We start from the raw sequence: 18,104 nt of genomic DNA, 5'->3' as shown, positions 1-18,104 counted from the left end.
GCCCCTGAGAAAAAGAGAGACACAAAATAGTCAGAGTTTAGCCTGGTCTATTCACACAAAGCTCTACTTTGCACTGCCCTGTTTGGTTTTGATTTCAATGGGAGGTAAAGGCATTCCACATCTCCTAGGAAGCAAAATAGGACCCGTAACACTTATCGTTGCCATGCCCACTGAAAGCTGATTCTCAAGAAAACCAGCTACTGCTGGAAACCTCAGTTAGCTGAATCACTGGTTCTTAACAGCCCAATTAAATAGATGCTCTGTCTGCATAACTCTTGTTGATTTCAAAAGGGGAGCTGCACTCTGAATGGCTACAACACTGGGACTTTAGTGAACAAACACTTCCAATAAAAATGGTGGTTCCTAGTGAAAGGTATACAAAGAGTGATTCTCAGAAGCCATGCTAAAAACAACTCCTATTAGCCTGCCCAGGAGCTAAGCCCCCCTGTAGAGCTGCTGCTTAGTAGAGCAGCTGCCAATAGACCACCAGGATCTTAGTTTGAGTCTTGATTATGATAACGTTCAAGGCATACGCACCGCAAGGCTGTCATGTCATAGAGTCAGCCTATTGGTTAAACCAGGGGTTTCAAACGCAAATGACCACATGGGCCACATGAGGACTAGTACATTGGCCTGAGGGCCGCATTACTGACACTCCCCTCCACTGCCCTCGACCCCGCCCCACTCCACCCCTTCCACGAGGCCCCGCCCAATTCCAACCCCTTCCCCGAAATCCCCACCCCAACTCTGCCCCCTTCCTGTTCCCAGGGGGTGCAGGAGAGGTTCGGAGGACGGACTCCAGCCCAATGCGCACCAGGGGCAGGGCAGGCTCCCTGCCTGCCTGCCCACACGCCGCTCCAGGAAATGGCCGGAACTTGGGGGAGGAGGGGCCCCGGGGTCTATGTGTTGCTCTTGCTTCAGGCACCGCCCCCAGCAGCTCCCATTGGCCAGGAATGGGGAACTGCGGCCAATGGGAGCTGCTGAGGACACTGCCTGAAGCAAGAGCAACACACAGACCCCTGTGCCCCTTTTCCCCACGTTCCAGCCACTTCCTGGAGCGGCGTGGGGGCACGGCCTGCCCCCGGGGCACGCTGGGCTGGAGCCGCTCTAGGTAAATGGGGGGGCGGGGAGGGGGACCACAAGTAGGGTTACCATATTTTGAGTGTCCAAAAAGAGGACACTCCACGGGGCCCCGGCCCCACCCCCAGCCCCGCCCATGCCCCCCGTCCCAACTCCACCCCTTCCCCAAAGTCCCCGCCCCCTCCCCTGCTTCCCGCGAACATTTGATTCGCGGGAAGCCTGAAGCAGGCAGCAGGTAAGCTGGAGTGGGGTGGGGTGGGGTGGGGGGAGGAGGCGCGTCCCAGTCTGGCCCCCCCAACCGAGCGGCTCCCTCCGGCGGCCAGCCCCGGCGTCTCCAGCTTGTCTCGGCTCCTGGGTTGCCGGCCCCGGGCCAGCCCCCGGCCCCGCACCCCCGTCCCCCGTCCCAGCACTGCCGGCCCCGGCCCAGCACCCCCGGCCCCGCACCGCCGGGCCCGGCCCCGCACCCCGGGCCAGCCGCCGGCCGAGCACCCCCGGGTCAGCACCGCCGGCCCCGGCCCGGCCCCTGGCCCAGCGGCACCAGCCCCTCCCTATTCTCCCAGACATGTTCGGCTTTTTGGGATTTCCCCCCGGACGGGGATTTGAGGCCCAAAAAGCCTGACATGTCCGGGAAAATCCGGACGTACGGTAACCCTACCACAAGGAGCTTGCGGGCTGCAGAAAACAACCCTGGGCCGCGTGTTTGAGACCCCTGGGTTAGACTATGCAGCAGCTAAACGTGCACCATACGCTGCCATACCCTGAGTGCCAAACGCTGCATTTACTTCAGCACTCACTCACTATTATGCAGCTCTAATACTTTACATAAAATGAATAGTTGTGATCCATATGCTTACAAAGCCATAGTAAAGGTGCCTCTTAGTTGGATATATGGGTAAAATTTTCAAAAAACCCTTAAATGACTTTGGAACCTAAGTCTCATTGACTTTCAATGGGACATAGGCTCCTAAGTCACTGAGGCACTTTTGAAAATTTTACTCTGCATCATCTGTCCATAGGGCAGTGGGACACAGTATTTTTGTACCTGGTTGTTTCAGTCACTGCTGTCTCTTGCTAACTATAATCAAAGTTACAACTGGGGCTAAGAATTTAAAAATCAACTGGTGACTTTGGGTGCCCGTCTGCAGACACCTTGAAAGGGCCTGACTGTCAGAAGGTGAGTGCCCAGAGCTTTCTGAAAATCAGCTCCCTTTAACATTCTTCAAGATGGGCACCCAAAATAACTACTCACTTCATGAAATCTTGGCCAGGAAAGTTCTCTATTTCAGTCAGTAACAAATATGAACAACACTAAATACCTTTAATTCTGTAGACAAAGTGTTTACATGCAAAGCCTTCCTCGTTCAGCAGAAATGTTTGCCTACATCAATATTTCCTATCTAGGCCAAGTCCCTAACTTGCCATTTCTTCCCCTGCAGTACTTTAAAGATCCAACCCTTCTACTCTGTCCCAACAGCTAAACTCTTATCCCAATCTTCATCATCTCCCATGTCAATCAGTGCAACCTCATCCTCTTGGACAGTCATTCCAAAAATCCACAATGCCCTCTCCAGCCCTTTCCAACTGCAGCCTCTAAAGTGATCTTCCTAACCCATCCATCAAACCGCATCATCATCCCCCTTTGAATTCCTTCATTGGCTCCCCCTTCTCTATCTCATTAGATATTAATTTCTTGTCCTCATCTTTCAAGACTCAACATAATTCAGTTCTTAATCCTGACTTCGATTTGCCTGTATGAAGTAAAAGCCTAAAATCAAACAGGTATATCAGCTATGTGAAATACTGCACCCACATGTACATGTGCCCTATTAACAATACACAGTAGATACTGGAAGGAATGAAACAGGAGTGATGTTTGATACCTTTGCAGCTTGAGGTAGTTCTCCCCACGCCCAGTGCATTTGTGGGTTATTCTTCTGCATCCCCCTGTCCAAAGATTTACTGACTAATTCTGAATCACTCTTAGGAGTGGGAGGGCGTGAACCGGACGGACTGGAAAACAAAACAAAATGGTACTTATTAAACAGCTAAGTAAAAGCAAAGCATAGGCCAAGCTGCATTACGCAGCATTTTGTTGTCTATTATCTGTATTACAAGCGTCGCCACAATACGCTAGGCACCTTCCAAGCAGTCACGACCCAAAGAGTTCAGAAATCTAAGGAGCTCAGCAGCAAATCAAAGATGTGGAAACATGATAAACCATTTTCAAAGTAACTATCTGAGACTGGCTCTCTTGTGCACCCATTAATAAGCTGTCAGGTTTTGGTAGGCATCGGGGTCTTGAGGAGGAATTTGAAGGTGGCGGGGATACAGACTAGTTCAGGGAGGGCATCCAATGCATAAAAACACATGGAAGAAAGAGTGATAATTAGTAAATTACTAGTCTGTGGCATCACCAGTCATCTTCGTTTAATGCAATAAAATCAGTAGTCAATAGTACAAATGGTCAAATCAGCCACTAATGAGTGATGGTTCATAGACTGTAAAGCCAGAAGGGATGACTCTGATCATCTACTCTGACCTCCTGCATAGCACAAGACTCTCAAATTTCATCCCAAATTCCTGCATCAAGCCTATAACTTCTGGCTGAGCTAGAGCATATATTTTAAATACAAATCCAATCTTGAGTTAAAGAATCTACTATATCCCTGGAAAAGCTGTTCCCACAGTTAATTACCCTCACTATTAAAAATGTGCTTTTTAATTCTAATCTGAATTTGTCATGACTAAGTCATTTCTTAACCTTTTCTTAGATTAATTAAATAGATTGAGCTTTGTTAGTCTGTCTGTTCTCAGATAACAATTACTTTGCACTAGCAAAATGGCAGATCTTAAAACTTGACAATTTTCCCTCTGATAAATAGACACAGTTACCTAATTATCTGTATTTTGCCCTTGTAGTTTCCTGTGCTTGCTATAGGAAATACCTTAAACATGGCAAATGCTCAGCTCCTCCAGCTACAAGTAATTAGTTATTTAAGAAAATCAGCACATTTGCAAGGGTCCTTGCTGTAGAAAACTTTTTCCTATTGATTTCCAAGCTCTTTACAATCATTAATCAATGCTCATCACAATCTCATCATTTTACAGATGGGGAGATTATGATTTTTAAAGATATTTACATGCCTAAAGATGCAAACAGGCATCTAGTGGGATTTTCATGGGAGTTATGCATCTATGCACTTTTGAAAATTCCACTAGGGCCCACATCCACAAAGGTATTTAGGCTCCTAGCTTCCATTGATCAAGGCCCAGGTGTGTATCTGCATCTTTAGGCACCTAACTACCTTTGAAAATCTGTCCCTAAGTGACTTACCCAAGGGAACACAGTATATCAGTAGGTGAGTTAGGACTTGAACCCAGCAATCCTACTAATCCACCCTTATTCCCCCCCCCCCCCCCAAAAAAAAAAACAAGAACGCATATTGTATCTACTAGGCATTTCACACGAGCACAATGAAGTGCATATATATTCAGTATTTCATTTTGTAAATGTCTGGCTTTGCTTAAATGCAATTTAGATATAAGAAAACTTAAAATTTTAGATGGCAAAAGATGTCCACATTCCAAAATTCTTTTCTATAGAGCTTCCCTTGTAGATTAACACACAAACACTAATATGACTTTAAAAAGTGCACAAGAATTATAATTAGAATGTTTGGAATGTCTGGGCCTCTTAAATTAAGTGCTGTAATATCAAATCAGAAATGTAAACATGCACCAGAAATATTGCATTATTTGCACACAAAAATAGATGTTAAAGCATTCCTACTACTTAGATTGGTTGGAACATTATGCAGAGGTTAGTTTCCCATGCCATCTACAAATCGCAAGCTGGGGTTGGTGTTCTTAGCATTCTGAGGTGAGCTGTCACTCCCTTAGAGTGAAAGCCTCGGACCTCTTTCTGTCCACAGAAGTCCCAAATCTACCATGATTCCATTGCACAAGGGCACTGGGAAGCAAAAAGCTACATAGCACAGCTCTGCAACACACTGTGCCTTTAGAACCATAAAAAAAAAGAAAAGACTTTATGAGACTCCAAGACTGAGAAAGAACGTAAGCATATAATGCAAATGCACTGTCTCTTTGCAGCATACTACCACTGCTCTGCTTGGAAAGGATTTCCTCTTCCATGGACGTGCATAGTCTTTTTTGGGCCATGAGGTTACTCAATTGAAGAGAGAACTCCTCCCCACATGGATAGGGATTGAGCCTGGCAGAATTATATGAAAAATCACCAGGAATTTAAATACCCTGATCTGTGATGTGGAAATCCTCCTACCTCAGCACTTCCCCTGGGCTTACAATGACAAACTCAAGGACTTTTTTCTTTACACACCATGTTCCCTTTATAATGTCAAACCGCTCCTACCACTGACCAAGACCTCTCTGAAGTGACCCCTGGTTTATTAATGAAGACACTAACTATGTTTATGAGCTCATATGTGTATACTTCTGCCTTCACACCTCATGTTGTATATTTTTGCCATGTTGTGGCTACTTAAGACAGTGTTCACTGCACATAGCTGCTGTCACAATCAATTTTGATAAAAGACTAACAAAGCTCATGATCACATTGCATATTGTCTTCAAAGATTTTTGTTTTGTTTTTTACTGAATTGGGACAAATTAAGTGCCAGAGCAATGACAGAGTTTTGAATGCTTCAATCAGGGATGAGCTGGACATATTCAAGACAAAGACCATGTAAGACTGGTAATCTAGTGATTGTGTCCTGCCATGTAGGAGACCTTCTAGGTTCGTTTCCCACTTCTAATTTCTTGCTCTCTCTCTTGAAAGGGGTTGGGAATATTCTTCAGGTAATGTACTAAACTCCTGAGGAAGGCAAGTCTTGCATCGGTCAGTAGCCTCAAGAACATTAATGGCTCCCAAAGGAATCCTGGCCATGTTTTAAAAAATAGTGATCATGACATGAACGTCAAGGCTAGGAGGTATACGTCAGAAGGGAAATAAATAAATGGAAGGGTGAGATCTCAGTGGGAGAGGTGGGGAGATTAGAGAATGATGTTGAAGACTATGGGGGGATAAATTATAATCCCACAAAACAGACTGAATTTAGCCAGAAAAAACTATTACAGAATCTACGCCTGAAAGAGCACAGTATTTTTTACAAAGGGAACTATATAGCATGATCTGAACTTCATTAAAGCAGTAAATATTTGGATAAGACTGAGAGTTGTCAAAATAGTCCACTTACCATCACAGCACGGTGATGTGCTCCAACAGGTCAGGCAGTATAGCAAAAGTGGGAAATTCCTCTGGCATACAATAAACACTAGTGAAATTATTATTATCTTTGACATTTGTTATGTGCACTGCAGAAGTGCCGTGAAGGCAGGACCCCATCATGCTAGGTGCTGTGCTAACAGATATCATAATAGAGTCTCAGGCTGAAGCACTTACAATCTAAGCTTTAGATAAGAGACAGGGGGATACGACAAACAGATGGAGAGACCACAAGGGAACAGTGTGACGGCTGTGTACAGGGGAATAAGCAGCATTCACAGCACACTAGCTGCCTGATCAAATGCTAAAAGGAACTGATGTTCTCTTTATCACTCTGTTTCTCGCTGACATAGAAAAGATGCATTTGAGCACAGGAGGGAGGTGTTTTTGATTATTTAAAGTGGTGTTGTGCTTGGAAAAATGACATGGTAAAACGGCATTGAGAGCTTCCATCTTTTTCACCACCAACCCGGCAAAGACTGCCTGAGATCTGAGATCCAAATAAGTTCTTTCCTTCTCTCAAATCAACATCTGTAATAAAGGTTCCATAGGCTGAATTAGGTCCTGTTATCACTGTGCAACCCCACTGTTTTCCAATTACGCCCTTGGTGAGACTTGTGAAATTCCATTGTCTTCAATTAGTTATTACAGGTTAAACCATGACTGAACCATATCCAGCATTCTGTTGATGTTATACAATAAGGAATGGAAACCTTACTTTAATCACTGTCATGTCAGCATCCTTTCGTCTGCAAGAGACGGTGGGAATTGCCGTCTATGACATAGATGGTTTGCAATGTCTCATGTGACTGAATCATCCAATCCAAGATTTGCATGATCTTTGGCAGTTATTGCAAATGTATTGGGAGCTGCTGGCTTCTTATGGGCTCTTTTCTCTTCAAGCTGTAGGAACCAGCTTCTGTCACGGAGTTTGATACCCTGATGGAAACGATGGTGCCACTTGTTATGATCACTTGCCAAGATTTCCCATTGGTCAGGATCAATTCCAAATTCCTTTATATCTCGCTTGCATGTGTCTTTATAGTGAAGCTTGGGACGTCCTGTTGTCCTTGTTCGCTCTGATAACTCCCCGTATAGCATGCCCTTGGGTATGCGTCCGTCTTCCAACCTACTCAGATGGCCCAGCCAGCGCAGTCATCTTTGCTTGTGCAGGGCTGTCACACTTGGTAAATTTGTCCTTTGAAGAACCTCTGTGTTGGTGACTTTATCCTGCCATTTGGTGTTGAGTATGTGGCGTAAACAGCATAGATGGAAACTGTTTAATCTTTTCTCCTGATGAGCATAAGTTGTCCATGTTTCCCCACCATACATGAGAGTGCTTAGGGTGCAGGCTTGATACACTAGCATTTTGGTCTTGATGGTAAGCTTTGAGTTGTTCCATGCTCTTTTAATTAGTCTGCTAAAGGTGATGGCAGTCTTTCCAATGCGAACATTTAGTTCTTCATCCAGTGAGAGGTTGGTGGTCACTGTAGAACCTAAATAGCTGGACTTTTGGACTACTTATAGCTGGTTTGCATTTAAGGTAATTGAAGGCTCTTGTGGAGCATTCTGTCCTAATACAACAGTTTTCTTAATGCTGATGTGAGAGTAAATGCCTGACAAGCACTTGAAAGGTGGTCCATGAGTTCCTGTAGTAGATCTTCATCATGGGCTATGTGGGCAGCAGCATCAGCGAATAGAAGTCCCCTGATTAGCACCTTTTTGACTTTGGTCTTTGAGTTAAGTCATGATAGATTGAAGAGTTTCCCATCCGATCTTCTGTGGAGATACACTCCATCTTTCATGTACTTAAACACGCAGTTCAAAAGTACTGAGAAGAAGATTCCAAAGAGTGTAGGGGCAAGAACACATCTTTGCTTCACTCTGCTTTTCATCTCAAAGCTGTCCAAAGTGGATCCATCAAACTGGCCAGTTGCTATCATGTTGTTGTGGAATGAACATATAAGACATAGCAGGGTTGGTGGGCATCCTATCTTTTCTAGTATTACAAACAGACCTGCTCTGCTGACTGTGTCGAATGCTTTGGTTAGGTCCACAAAGGCCATATACAGTGGTCAGTTTTGCTCTATGCACTTTTCTTGGAGTTGACTCAGAGAAAATATCAAGTCTATAGTTGATCTTCCAGCCCAGAATCCGCACCGTGATTCAGGGTAGACACGATTCACCAGCTGTTGTAGGCACACTAAGATGACTTTTGTGAAGTCAGAGGTATACACACAAGAAAGAAACATCACCAACGAATCACTGGACCAAATACCAACTCTACAGGTCATGCCAGAGCTAGATGTGGAGCCCACTGTAGAAGAACTAAGCAAGGCCATTGATTTGCTATCAAGTGGCAAGGCTCCTGGGAAAGATGGCATCTCAGCGGAAACCTTCAAGTGTGGGAAAGACAGCCTACTACCATATCTTCATCAGCTGTTATTTAAATGCTGATGAGGAATGGTGGTACAGAGAGGATAAGTGACTTGCCCATAGTTACATAAGAAGGACGTAGCACAGTAGGGACTTCAATCTAGGTCTCCTAAGTCCTATGCTATTGCCCTACGCACTGGACCGTCCTTCCTCTCTATAGATGCTCTCTCTCCTACATTCCGAGTACAGAAAAGCTTCTATCCCCCACCCAAAGAATGAAGATAGGAGGACAAGAGAAAAAGACTCCCTCACCCAGGCCACCCCCTCTCTTGTCTGACTAAGCATCATCTTGTGAGGGGTTTTAGATTTTTCATTTAAAAAATACTGTGTTACCATAGAGGGAAAGCAAACTCTGCAGGAAGGCCCCGTTTTCTGTGAAATGAAAATGACTTTTTTTTTTAATTAAACTACAGAAAGCCCAAAAGGAAACGTCTGTATTAACTTCAATAGAACTACAGCAATTAACACCAGCCGAGGAGCTGGATCATTTGTCCTTGGATGTTTTCTTGGTCTTTTTTCCATTTTTCTAATCCTTTTTCTCATTATACTGATGTTATATTACCCATCATAGTGCAATTCAGGGCTTCTCTGTGCAACTTACCTACATTCAAAGTCCAGGTAGGAGGTAAGTAAAGGAAATTCTGCTATCTTGCATTTTCCTCCCAAGTGTCTAGGTTAGTAATAAGCAGCTTTGTAAGTTAGGCAAAATTCGCATACTGTTAATGCGTTAAAGGATTAATCACACATCCCAAGAGAGGGAGAATAACTCCTCTACCTGTCTGTAGCAGGGAAGTGAGAGGATTGATGAGGACAAGAACTAGATAGGCCTCCATCTGCTGGAACAGTGAGATGAGAGGATGGCCCTGTGCAATCTATAGGTTTACTGGATAGCACGATACATTGGAAGAGAGAAAAACTGGATGTCATTATTCAAAATAGGTGCTCATTAACACAAGCTCTTCAGGCACTCAAAGGTCATTTGAAAACAGGACTGTACATCTCAAGTTTTCAAAATCTAAGCATTGCAATAAAGAAGCACAAAGGTAGCATACAGTTCAAACTAGCTACCAAGTCACCAAGAAATAGACTTCATTGGAACCCCACTGCGACATGCGGAAAGAGGACTTGTCTGACGTCAATTGAACAGCTTTGAGGCTGTTCCTCAGGAGGAAGAAATGCAATCCAAATTGACACACTGATTCTAATGTATGCACACCCACACTGTGTGTACACAAAGAGTATTAAACAAGAAATGCATAAGGAATATAAGTATATAGTATGCTGTATGTATATGTGTTTATTATCTATAATGAACATTCCATGTTATAGTCACCTTTGTAACTAAAGAAATAGGTTTTTGAAATAGACAAAGGAAGCTTATTTTCTTGAATCATAAAGAATCTTGGTTTTTTACATATTAGGGCGCAATCTTGCAAGTTCTTGGTAGGTAAAAAAAAAGTAAAAAAAAATAGACTCATGACTAAATTCATAAAGTCTTTCTGTGTAGCATGGATTCAAGTTCCATCAGTGTTACTATACATGTGAGTAATTGCTTCAGGATTAGATCATTGTTTCTGGACAAATTAATTTTTGGTTTAGGGCAGCACGATTCCCAACTTCAAAGATCAGCACTGGGCATGTGACCACATTAAGGCAACAAATATTATAGGGTTCAAACACAGCATAGTCCACATTTGAAGTGAGAGTAGAGTTGCCCTAACGCTGTTGCATACTGTCAGAACTCAAATGTAGAGACAAGGTGGGTGAGGCAATCTCTTTTATTGGACCAACTTCTATTGGTGACAGAGACAAGCTTTCAAGTCCCACCGAGCTCTTCTTCAGGTCTGGGAAAGGTTCTCCCAGCATCATAGATAAATGAAAATGTGACATTGGGAGTACCTTTCCCAGACCTGAAGAAGAGCTGTGTATTGCTCAAAAGCTTGTCTCTCTCACTAACAGAAGTTGGTTCAATAAAATATATTATCTCACCCACCTTGTCTCTCTAATATCCTGGGACTGACATGGTTACAACAATACTGCATATTCAACTGTAGAAGGTATTCATCTAGTATAGTGACAATGCTTCACTCAACAAGACTTGAGAAGGCAGCAAGTAGGACTAAGTGAGGAAGGAGAGATTGTTTAAAAAAAACTATATATTATACTTCTATATACTGTACCTCTGAAGGGGTGACCACTCTCCATCTGAACGGGTGTATGGTGCAGACTGCGAAAGCATACTGATTGCAGAAGCATTTATTTCAGATACTTCTTCACTAAACTCATCCGTAACAGATATCCTGAGCATAAAAAAAAATGGAAGTTAAAATAATGCTTGAATATTAAATTTCCTCATATCTCAGCTAATAGACAGAATAATGCAGACATGTTCTAGTACAGGAATTGGCAATCTTTGACACGCGGCTTGCCAGGGTAAGCACCCTGGTGGGCCGGGCCAGTTTGTTTACCTGCCGCGTCCGCAGGTTCGGCCGATCACTGTTTCCATTGGCCACGGTTCGCCGCTCCAGGCCAATGGGGACTGGGGGAAGCGGCGCGGGCCGAGGATAGTGCTGGACGACGCTTCCCGCCACCCCGATTGGCCTGGAGCGGCAAACCGTGGCCAGTGGGAGCCACGATCGGCTGAACCTGCAGACGCGGCAGGTAAACAAACCGGCTGCATGCCAAAGGTTGCCAATCCCTGTTCTAGTAAGAAGACACCCAGATGTTGGTATAAATTCAAATTGTGGGAGAAAACCATAATCTGACTCACACCCTATAGTTCCACAGATATCATTCTCCTGGTCACTTTGCTGTCAGTTTCCTAGGTTAAAACTCATTCTCAGGGCCAGATGCTCCTCAGCCACGTGTGCTGCTGGAGGGAAGCTGAAATCTGAAGAAGTGGATGGGGGCAATGGAAGGGGGAAGCAATGACTCTGCTACATGCTACTCTCACCCTCTGAATCCTCAACATCCCTTCTGTACACAGACTGTGGAGATGGAGCTTTTCTGGTTCAGAGTAGATGTATGGGGGGTGGGACGTGCGTACAGTAGGAGGTGATAAATCCGAAGCAGTAATCACTGTACATCACAAGCTTCCCTCCTATTCTGCCAGATTTCAAAGCAGAAATGCATCCATGAGCTACTGTTGCTCTGAAACACAGGTAGGGAGAGGAAAACAAGGGAGAGCCAACTGCAGAGCTGAACAAAGGGGACCAAGAGAGGACCCACAGAGCAGTTGGCTCTCCATGCTTGTAACTTCAGGATCTATGGGGTTTGCACAATGATAGCTCCAGTAATTAGTGGATCTGGATATTGTAGATTAATCATCAGAATGTTTTATCCACTGTATGGACACAAGATACAGTATAGGTCAAATTCTCTGCTGGTGTATATCAGTGTAGGTCCACTGAAATCAATGGAGGAATGCTAATTTACACTAGCTAAGGCTCTGATCCTGGGTATCTATTAGATTCCTGTACCTATACATTACCAGGGAGTAATAGCCAAACTAAAAAGGGGTTTTCTCCATGTTGGTTTCAGACCAAAAGTCTCTCGGATTTCATAACTAGTTTTCAGGGTTTGGTTATTAATTTAGAAGGACATTTTTACACACACACCCAGAAAAACACTGAGTCCCCTCTCTGCGTAATACATGCAAGAAACATTTAATCCTTTCAATCTGGCATTAGATCTGCATTATAAATGATGATACCTCATATTGTCCACGGGCTCATTCTCTTCCTCTGAACTAATCTGTATAGAAAACATTTCTTCATCTTCTGATGTGTCTCCATTGACTTCTCTTTTTAAACTGTCAAGTTTATGGGTAGATTTCCTCCTCCTCTTCCTTCTTTTCTTCACAGAGACACAAATCGAGGAGCTTTCTATAGCAGACTGGGAAGCAAGCCCGGGGATTGATACCTGTGAGGATCCAGTGGAGTCCAAGTTCCTCACCCTGTCCATCAAGTTCCTCTTCAGCTGTGATTCCATCAGAGCAGCTCCCTCTGATAGAATGGGGGAGGTAGCAAGGTGGTAAGGAATTACCTCCTGAAGACAAAGAAATCAAAACCAGGGGGTATATTAGGTCTAGCATCTGAGCAGAATGGTCTCTGTCCATTAACCCAACTGACTATCAAAACAACTCAGGCCCAGAGTGCCCCTTCCCCATGTGTGCTCCCTAGGCTCCAAGCTGGGGGGAAACGGATTCAGGGTGGCAGCTCCTAGAGGAAGCAAGGGAGGATACCTGCACTAAGGGGTTCTTCTGTATAGCTAATACTGGCCCATGTCTCTAGCCAGTTGATGCTAGATATAGGCCAGAATCAGAAGAACCAAACAACATAGAATTTTGGGGTAAGTCTGATCCATCTTAATAGCTCAGCACCCTCTGTCTCTCTAATGGGCCTGAACCAGAATCCTAGATCCAAACCTCCGCAGACTCTGCTCTGGATCCATACCCAAAGCTTGTGGCTCAGGCTCATCTCAAATGTTAACACATCAGAATGTAGACACTGGGCTAGACTGTGCCAGGCCCCAGCATGGATGCAAGGAGAGGCCTGAGAACCTCCACACACTGTCCCACCCAGAGGCACGACTGTCCCTACACTCCCTGAACACAGAGACTGCTTCTCCCGGGTGCCCCAACAAGCTGTAGTCTCCCTGCAGGGCCAAAGGAGGACAGGAAGGGAGGAGGCAGAGCCACACCCACCCAACAAAAGGCTCACGGAACTACCCAGGTACACAGCGGAGCATATGCTGCACCCTGGAAGGCACATTCACTTCCACATTCAGTTAGGGTTCTGCCTTGTAACACAATTGTTCCTTTCGCTTTTCACACAAGGCAACTCGAACATATATTAGATGATTGCTTAGGCTCCAGTTGAATGGGAGCTTTGCAGGCACTGGGCACATCCCAGGGCAGAATTCAATGCTTATTATGTGATGGAACCACTATTTCTTAAGTGAAGATTCATAACTTATGTCCTGGTCATGCCCCCATGATCTGCATGCAGATCACACTGCTCTCAGGAAACAGTAGGGGGCTAGTAACCTCTGCATCAGTGACAGGTATGACTTGTATCACACAGTGTCAAGATTTCAGGGAGACCAGAACTTTCCCAAAGATTCTGTTTATGTGGTAATATACACTAAATAATATACACCCCCCCATCTAAAATACATGTGGAAAGTTTCCTAGCAATCTTGTTTATCTGGAAATGATTGCTACCATCTAACATCTTTACATGTAAAGACGTGGGGAGAAAGATTGTTCATGGATGCAACTCATAACTGAAGTAAATGGGACTAAACTGGTACATCGGGGTTTAAAAATGTGTCTCATGCTGGAGAATCAAAACAATTGTCGCATACACCTAAAGCAAATACCCTTAAAAGGTTTCCCCTTCTCTACCTTGTGGGAAGTGTCATCAACATTAGTGAGGCTCTCATTTAAAGTGCATAGCAGTTAATCACAGAGTCTTACAACAGGAGTTCTAGTTTAAGTAGAATCCAGTGTGAGTAATGGGTGCAGAATCAGACCTTTTTAATGAGTAACATGAACACTTTAAGACCACATGTTTAAAAGGACACAAGTGTGCATTAGGCAATGTATCTGCGGATATTTGGAGTGTGCTAAAGTGTGCATATTTTTGTGCCTGTGCGCACATGCACATACACACATGCACATTTGGGCCTTACTTATTACTTTGACAATGGGCTTTGCCAAGCTGTCAAACCTGAAATGCTAATTTAATCCAGTACCAAACTCCTCTATGAGAAAAAATGCACAGCAACTATCTGAATGACCCAGTTAAACATATACTGGATCGAGGTATATTTTTAAACAAAAGCCCTAAATTCAAAATCGCTGCCACAGTGTATGCGCCAGAATGTTGACAAATTAAAATCATCTTTAGACGTTACCTGATCATTGTCCATTTCCTGTACAAAAAATGCCTCTCCATTGTCTCCTAGTTTCATGTGCAAATCTACAGGTTCTCCATTAATTTCTATGTCAACCTTGGGAGGAAAAAAACAATAAAAATAAAGCAATCTTAGGAACAGAGGAACTGCCATTTCAGTTCCATCTATTGCTCTATCCTGTCCCTGACATTGGTCAGATGCTTCAGAGGAAGGTGAAAGAAACCTATAGTAGATAATTATGGGGAAAGCTGCCTATTGGGGCAGTACCTTGCTAACCTCTATTAGTTAATGACAGGTTTCAGAGTGGTAGCCATGTTAGTCTGTATCAGCAGAAACAACGAGGAGTCCTCGTTGTTTCTGTTAATTAATGGTTGGCTTGCACCCTCAATCATGACTGTTTTTATCCCATATAAAAAAATTCTGTGTTTTATCTAATATAACTGTAGATATTTGTAATGGGTCAGTTACCCTGCTCCTATGAAAGGCGAGGCTAATTGGGAAGGCAGCCACAGCTGGGGCTACGCCCCAATTAGACCACAGCTGGCCCTATAAAGGGCTGTGAGCCAGGGACTGAGTCAGTCTCTCTCCAGCTTTGAAGGGAGAAGGACCTAGCTGTCTGGGAACTCACGGAATGGGACATGAAACAACAGGACAGGACAGGGCTGGGGAAAGGCCAGAGGAGCTGTTGGCCTGGTTAAAGGCCAAAACAGGTACTGGGGGCTGCAGAGGGGCAGCCTGGGGATAGGCAAAGGCAGCAGGTCCTACCCCCTTGCCAATGATGAGTGGTGTTTACAGACTGCAGTTTGCCCCAGTGAGAGGGGGCTAGATGACGACTGGCAGTAGCCACTGAGGCAAGGTGGGTTTAGAGGCTTGGGGATTCCCCTGGGAGGGGAGACCCAGAGTGGGGGGTACTGCAGGGCAGAACCCTGAGATAAAAGGCACCGGGATCCGGGAGGGACACTGGGCCCTAAGGCAGGCGAGACACTGGCCTGCAGAGGGCACTATGGGCTGGACAAGAGCTAATTCCCAGGATGACCATCAGGCGGCTCTGGTGAGTCTTTGCTTCCCTACAATGTTGCATTAGCCACATAAATTTCTAATCTATTTTAAATCCTACTAAGCTCTTGACCTCGGTGATAAACGTGATACTTTTTGACCAAAAGTATCACATTTTCACTCAATGTACAATTTGTCTGAATTTCCTTTTATCAGTTGTAAATGTATTGCCTTTCGAGTTCATTAAATGCCCCTGTCTTGGCACTATGATAAAGGAGACATAGGAAAACCTGATTTGCCATCTTCACACCATTCATTGTTGTTTAATCATTGTCATAGCCCCAATCTTTTCAATCTCTCCTCCATGCCGGAAGCATCTCTATGCCTCTAATCATTTCAGTCACCCATTCTAATTGTTATATCATTTTTGAGATTAGGGTGACCATAACTGAACACAGTATTTCAGGCCAGGGCATCCAACTGATTTATATAATGACATTATCCAGTATTTTCTACCCACTCTTTATACCCACTTTTCCTTTTTGACTCAAAGTAGTGAGCAACAGTTTTCACTCAGCTATCAACAATGACACTCAGGTCAGTTTCCTGAGCGATTACACACATTTTAGGTTCTAAATTAACTGTAAGTAGTACAAATTACACTGGTCTACAATTTTTGAGAAGTCGTCTGCTTCAGAGATAAAATGTGCTATTTATTATGTATTTTGATGTGCTGAATTCAAATATGACACTTAACACAACTGATTGGCTACTGTTTCTAAGATATTCAAGTTTTTACATTTTATGTCTATGTATATTGTGTAGATAGTAGAGTTTTAATCATAAATTGTAAACCTTGGTCTTTTCATGTGTTTATGGTTGCTTTACATGATAATATTCACCTGTCCTGTTTATGTAACACTTTAAAAATCAGCAAAAGGGTTATATAAATAAAATTTATTATGAAACAAAAGGCAAAAAGCTATTATGTACATAGTTTAGTCCTATTCAGTGTCTACTCGGCGCTTCTTGGCTTGTCTCTTGTATTCATTAAAAGGAGCATCTCTTGTCACTGTCCAGCAATAGTCTGCAAGCATTGATGGACTCCATTTGCCCTGATAGCGTTTCTCCATTGTTGCAATGTCCTGGTGAAATCGCTCGCCGTGCTCGTCGCTCACTGCTCCGCAATTCGGTGGAAAAAAATCTAGATGAGAGTGTAAAAAATGTATCTTTAGTGACATGTTGCAACCAAGGCTTTTGTATGCCTTGAGGAGGTTTTCCCACCAACAACCTGTAGTTGTCTGCCTTCTTCTTTCCGAGAAAATTTATTGCCACTAACTGGAAGGCTTTCCATGCTGTCTTTTCCTTGCCACGCAGTGCATGGTCAAATGCATCATCTCGAAGAAGTTCACGAATCTGAGGACCAACAAAGACACCTTCCTTTATCTTAGCTTCACTTAACCTTGGAAATTTTCCACAGAGGTACTTGAAAGCTGCTTGTGTTTTGTCAATGGCCTTGACAAAGTTCTTCATCAGACCCAGCTTGATGTGTAAGGGTGGTAACAAAATCTTCCTTGATTCAACAAGTGGTGGATGCTGAACACTTTTCCTCCCAGGCTCCAATGACTGTCGGAGTGGCCAATCTTTCTTGATGTAGTGGGAATCTCTTGCACAACTATCCCATTCGCAGAGAAAACAGCAGTACTTTGTGTATCCAGTCTGCAGACCAAGCAAGAGAGCAACAACCTTCAAATCACCACAAAGCTGCTACTGATGTTGGGCATAGTTTATGCACCTCAAAAGTTGTTTCATGTTGTCATAGGTTTCCTTCATATGGACTGCATGACCAACTGGAATTGATGGCAAAACATTGCCATTATGCAGTAAAACAGCTTTAAGACTCATCTTCGATGAATCAATGAACAGTCTCCACTCATCTGGATCGTGAACGATGTTGAGGGCTACCATCAATGTTGTTGCAGGCTATAAGATCACCTTCCATGAAGAAGAATGGGACAAGATCCTTTTGACGGTCATGGAACATGAAAACCCTAACATCACCTGCCAGGAGATTCCACTACTGTAGTCTGGAGCCCAACAGCTCTGCCTTACTCTTGGGTAGTTCCAAATCCCTGACAAGGTCATTCAGTTCACCTTGAGTTATGAGGTGTGGTTCAGAGGAGGAGGATGGGAGAAAATGTGGGTCCTGTGACATTGATGGTTCAGGACCAGAAGTTTCATCCTCCCCCTCTTCCTCATCTGACTCAAGTGAGAATGATTCTGGTGCATCAGGAACCGGCAGTCCTTCTCAGTGGGGTACTGGGCGTATAGCTGATGAAATGTTTGGATAATGCACAGTCCACTTTTTCTTCTTTGACACACCTTTCCCAACTGGAGGCACCATGCAGAA

The 18,104-nt window shown here is 44.0% G+C and overlaps 1 protein-coding gene across 9 annotated transcripts in view; it reads right to left on the bottom strand.

Moving 5' to 3' along the window:
- The window catches only part of LPIN1 (lipin 1), a 108,442-nt gene that overhangs the window by 28,289 nt on the left and 62,049 nt on the right, over positions 1–18,104 (bottom strand). For all 9 annotated transcript variants that reach the window (XM_054021981.1, XM_054021973.1, XM_054021979.1 and 6 more), the window contains 5 exons: positions 14,699–14,794; positions 12,492–12,826; positions 10,960–11,079; positions 9,555–9,662; positions 2,961–3,090 (listed from right to left, as the gene is read on the bottom strand). In XM_054021981.1, coding sequence (XP_053877956.1) covers positions 2,961–3,090; positions 9,555–9,662; positions 10,960–11,079; positions 12,492–12,826; positions 14,699–14,794 — 789 coding nt within the window. The remainder of the gene's footprint in view (positions 1–2,960; positions 3,091–9,554; positions 9,663–10,959; positions 11,080–12,491; positions 12,827–14,698; positions 14,795–18,104) is intronic.

This window comes from Malaclemys terrapin, chromosome 3 (assembly GCF_027887155.1).
Source record: "Malaclemys terrapin pileata isolate rMalTer1 chromosome 3, rMalTer1.hap1, whole genome shotgun sequence".
NCBI lineage: Eukaryota > Metazoa > Chordata > Testudines > Emydidae > Malaclemys > Malaclemys terrapin.
Note: the sequence above shows the minus strand (reverse complement) of the source record. Positions and strands in the feature narration are given on the sequence as shown.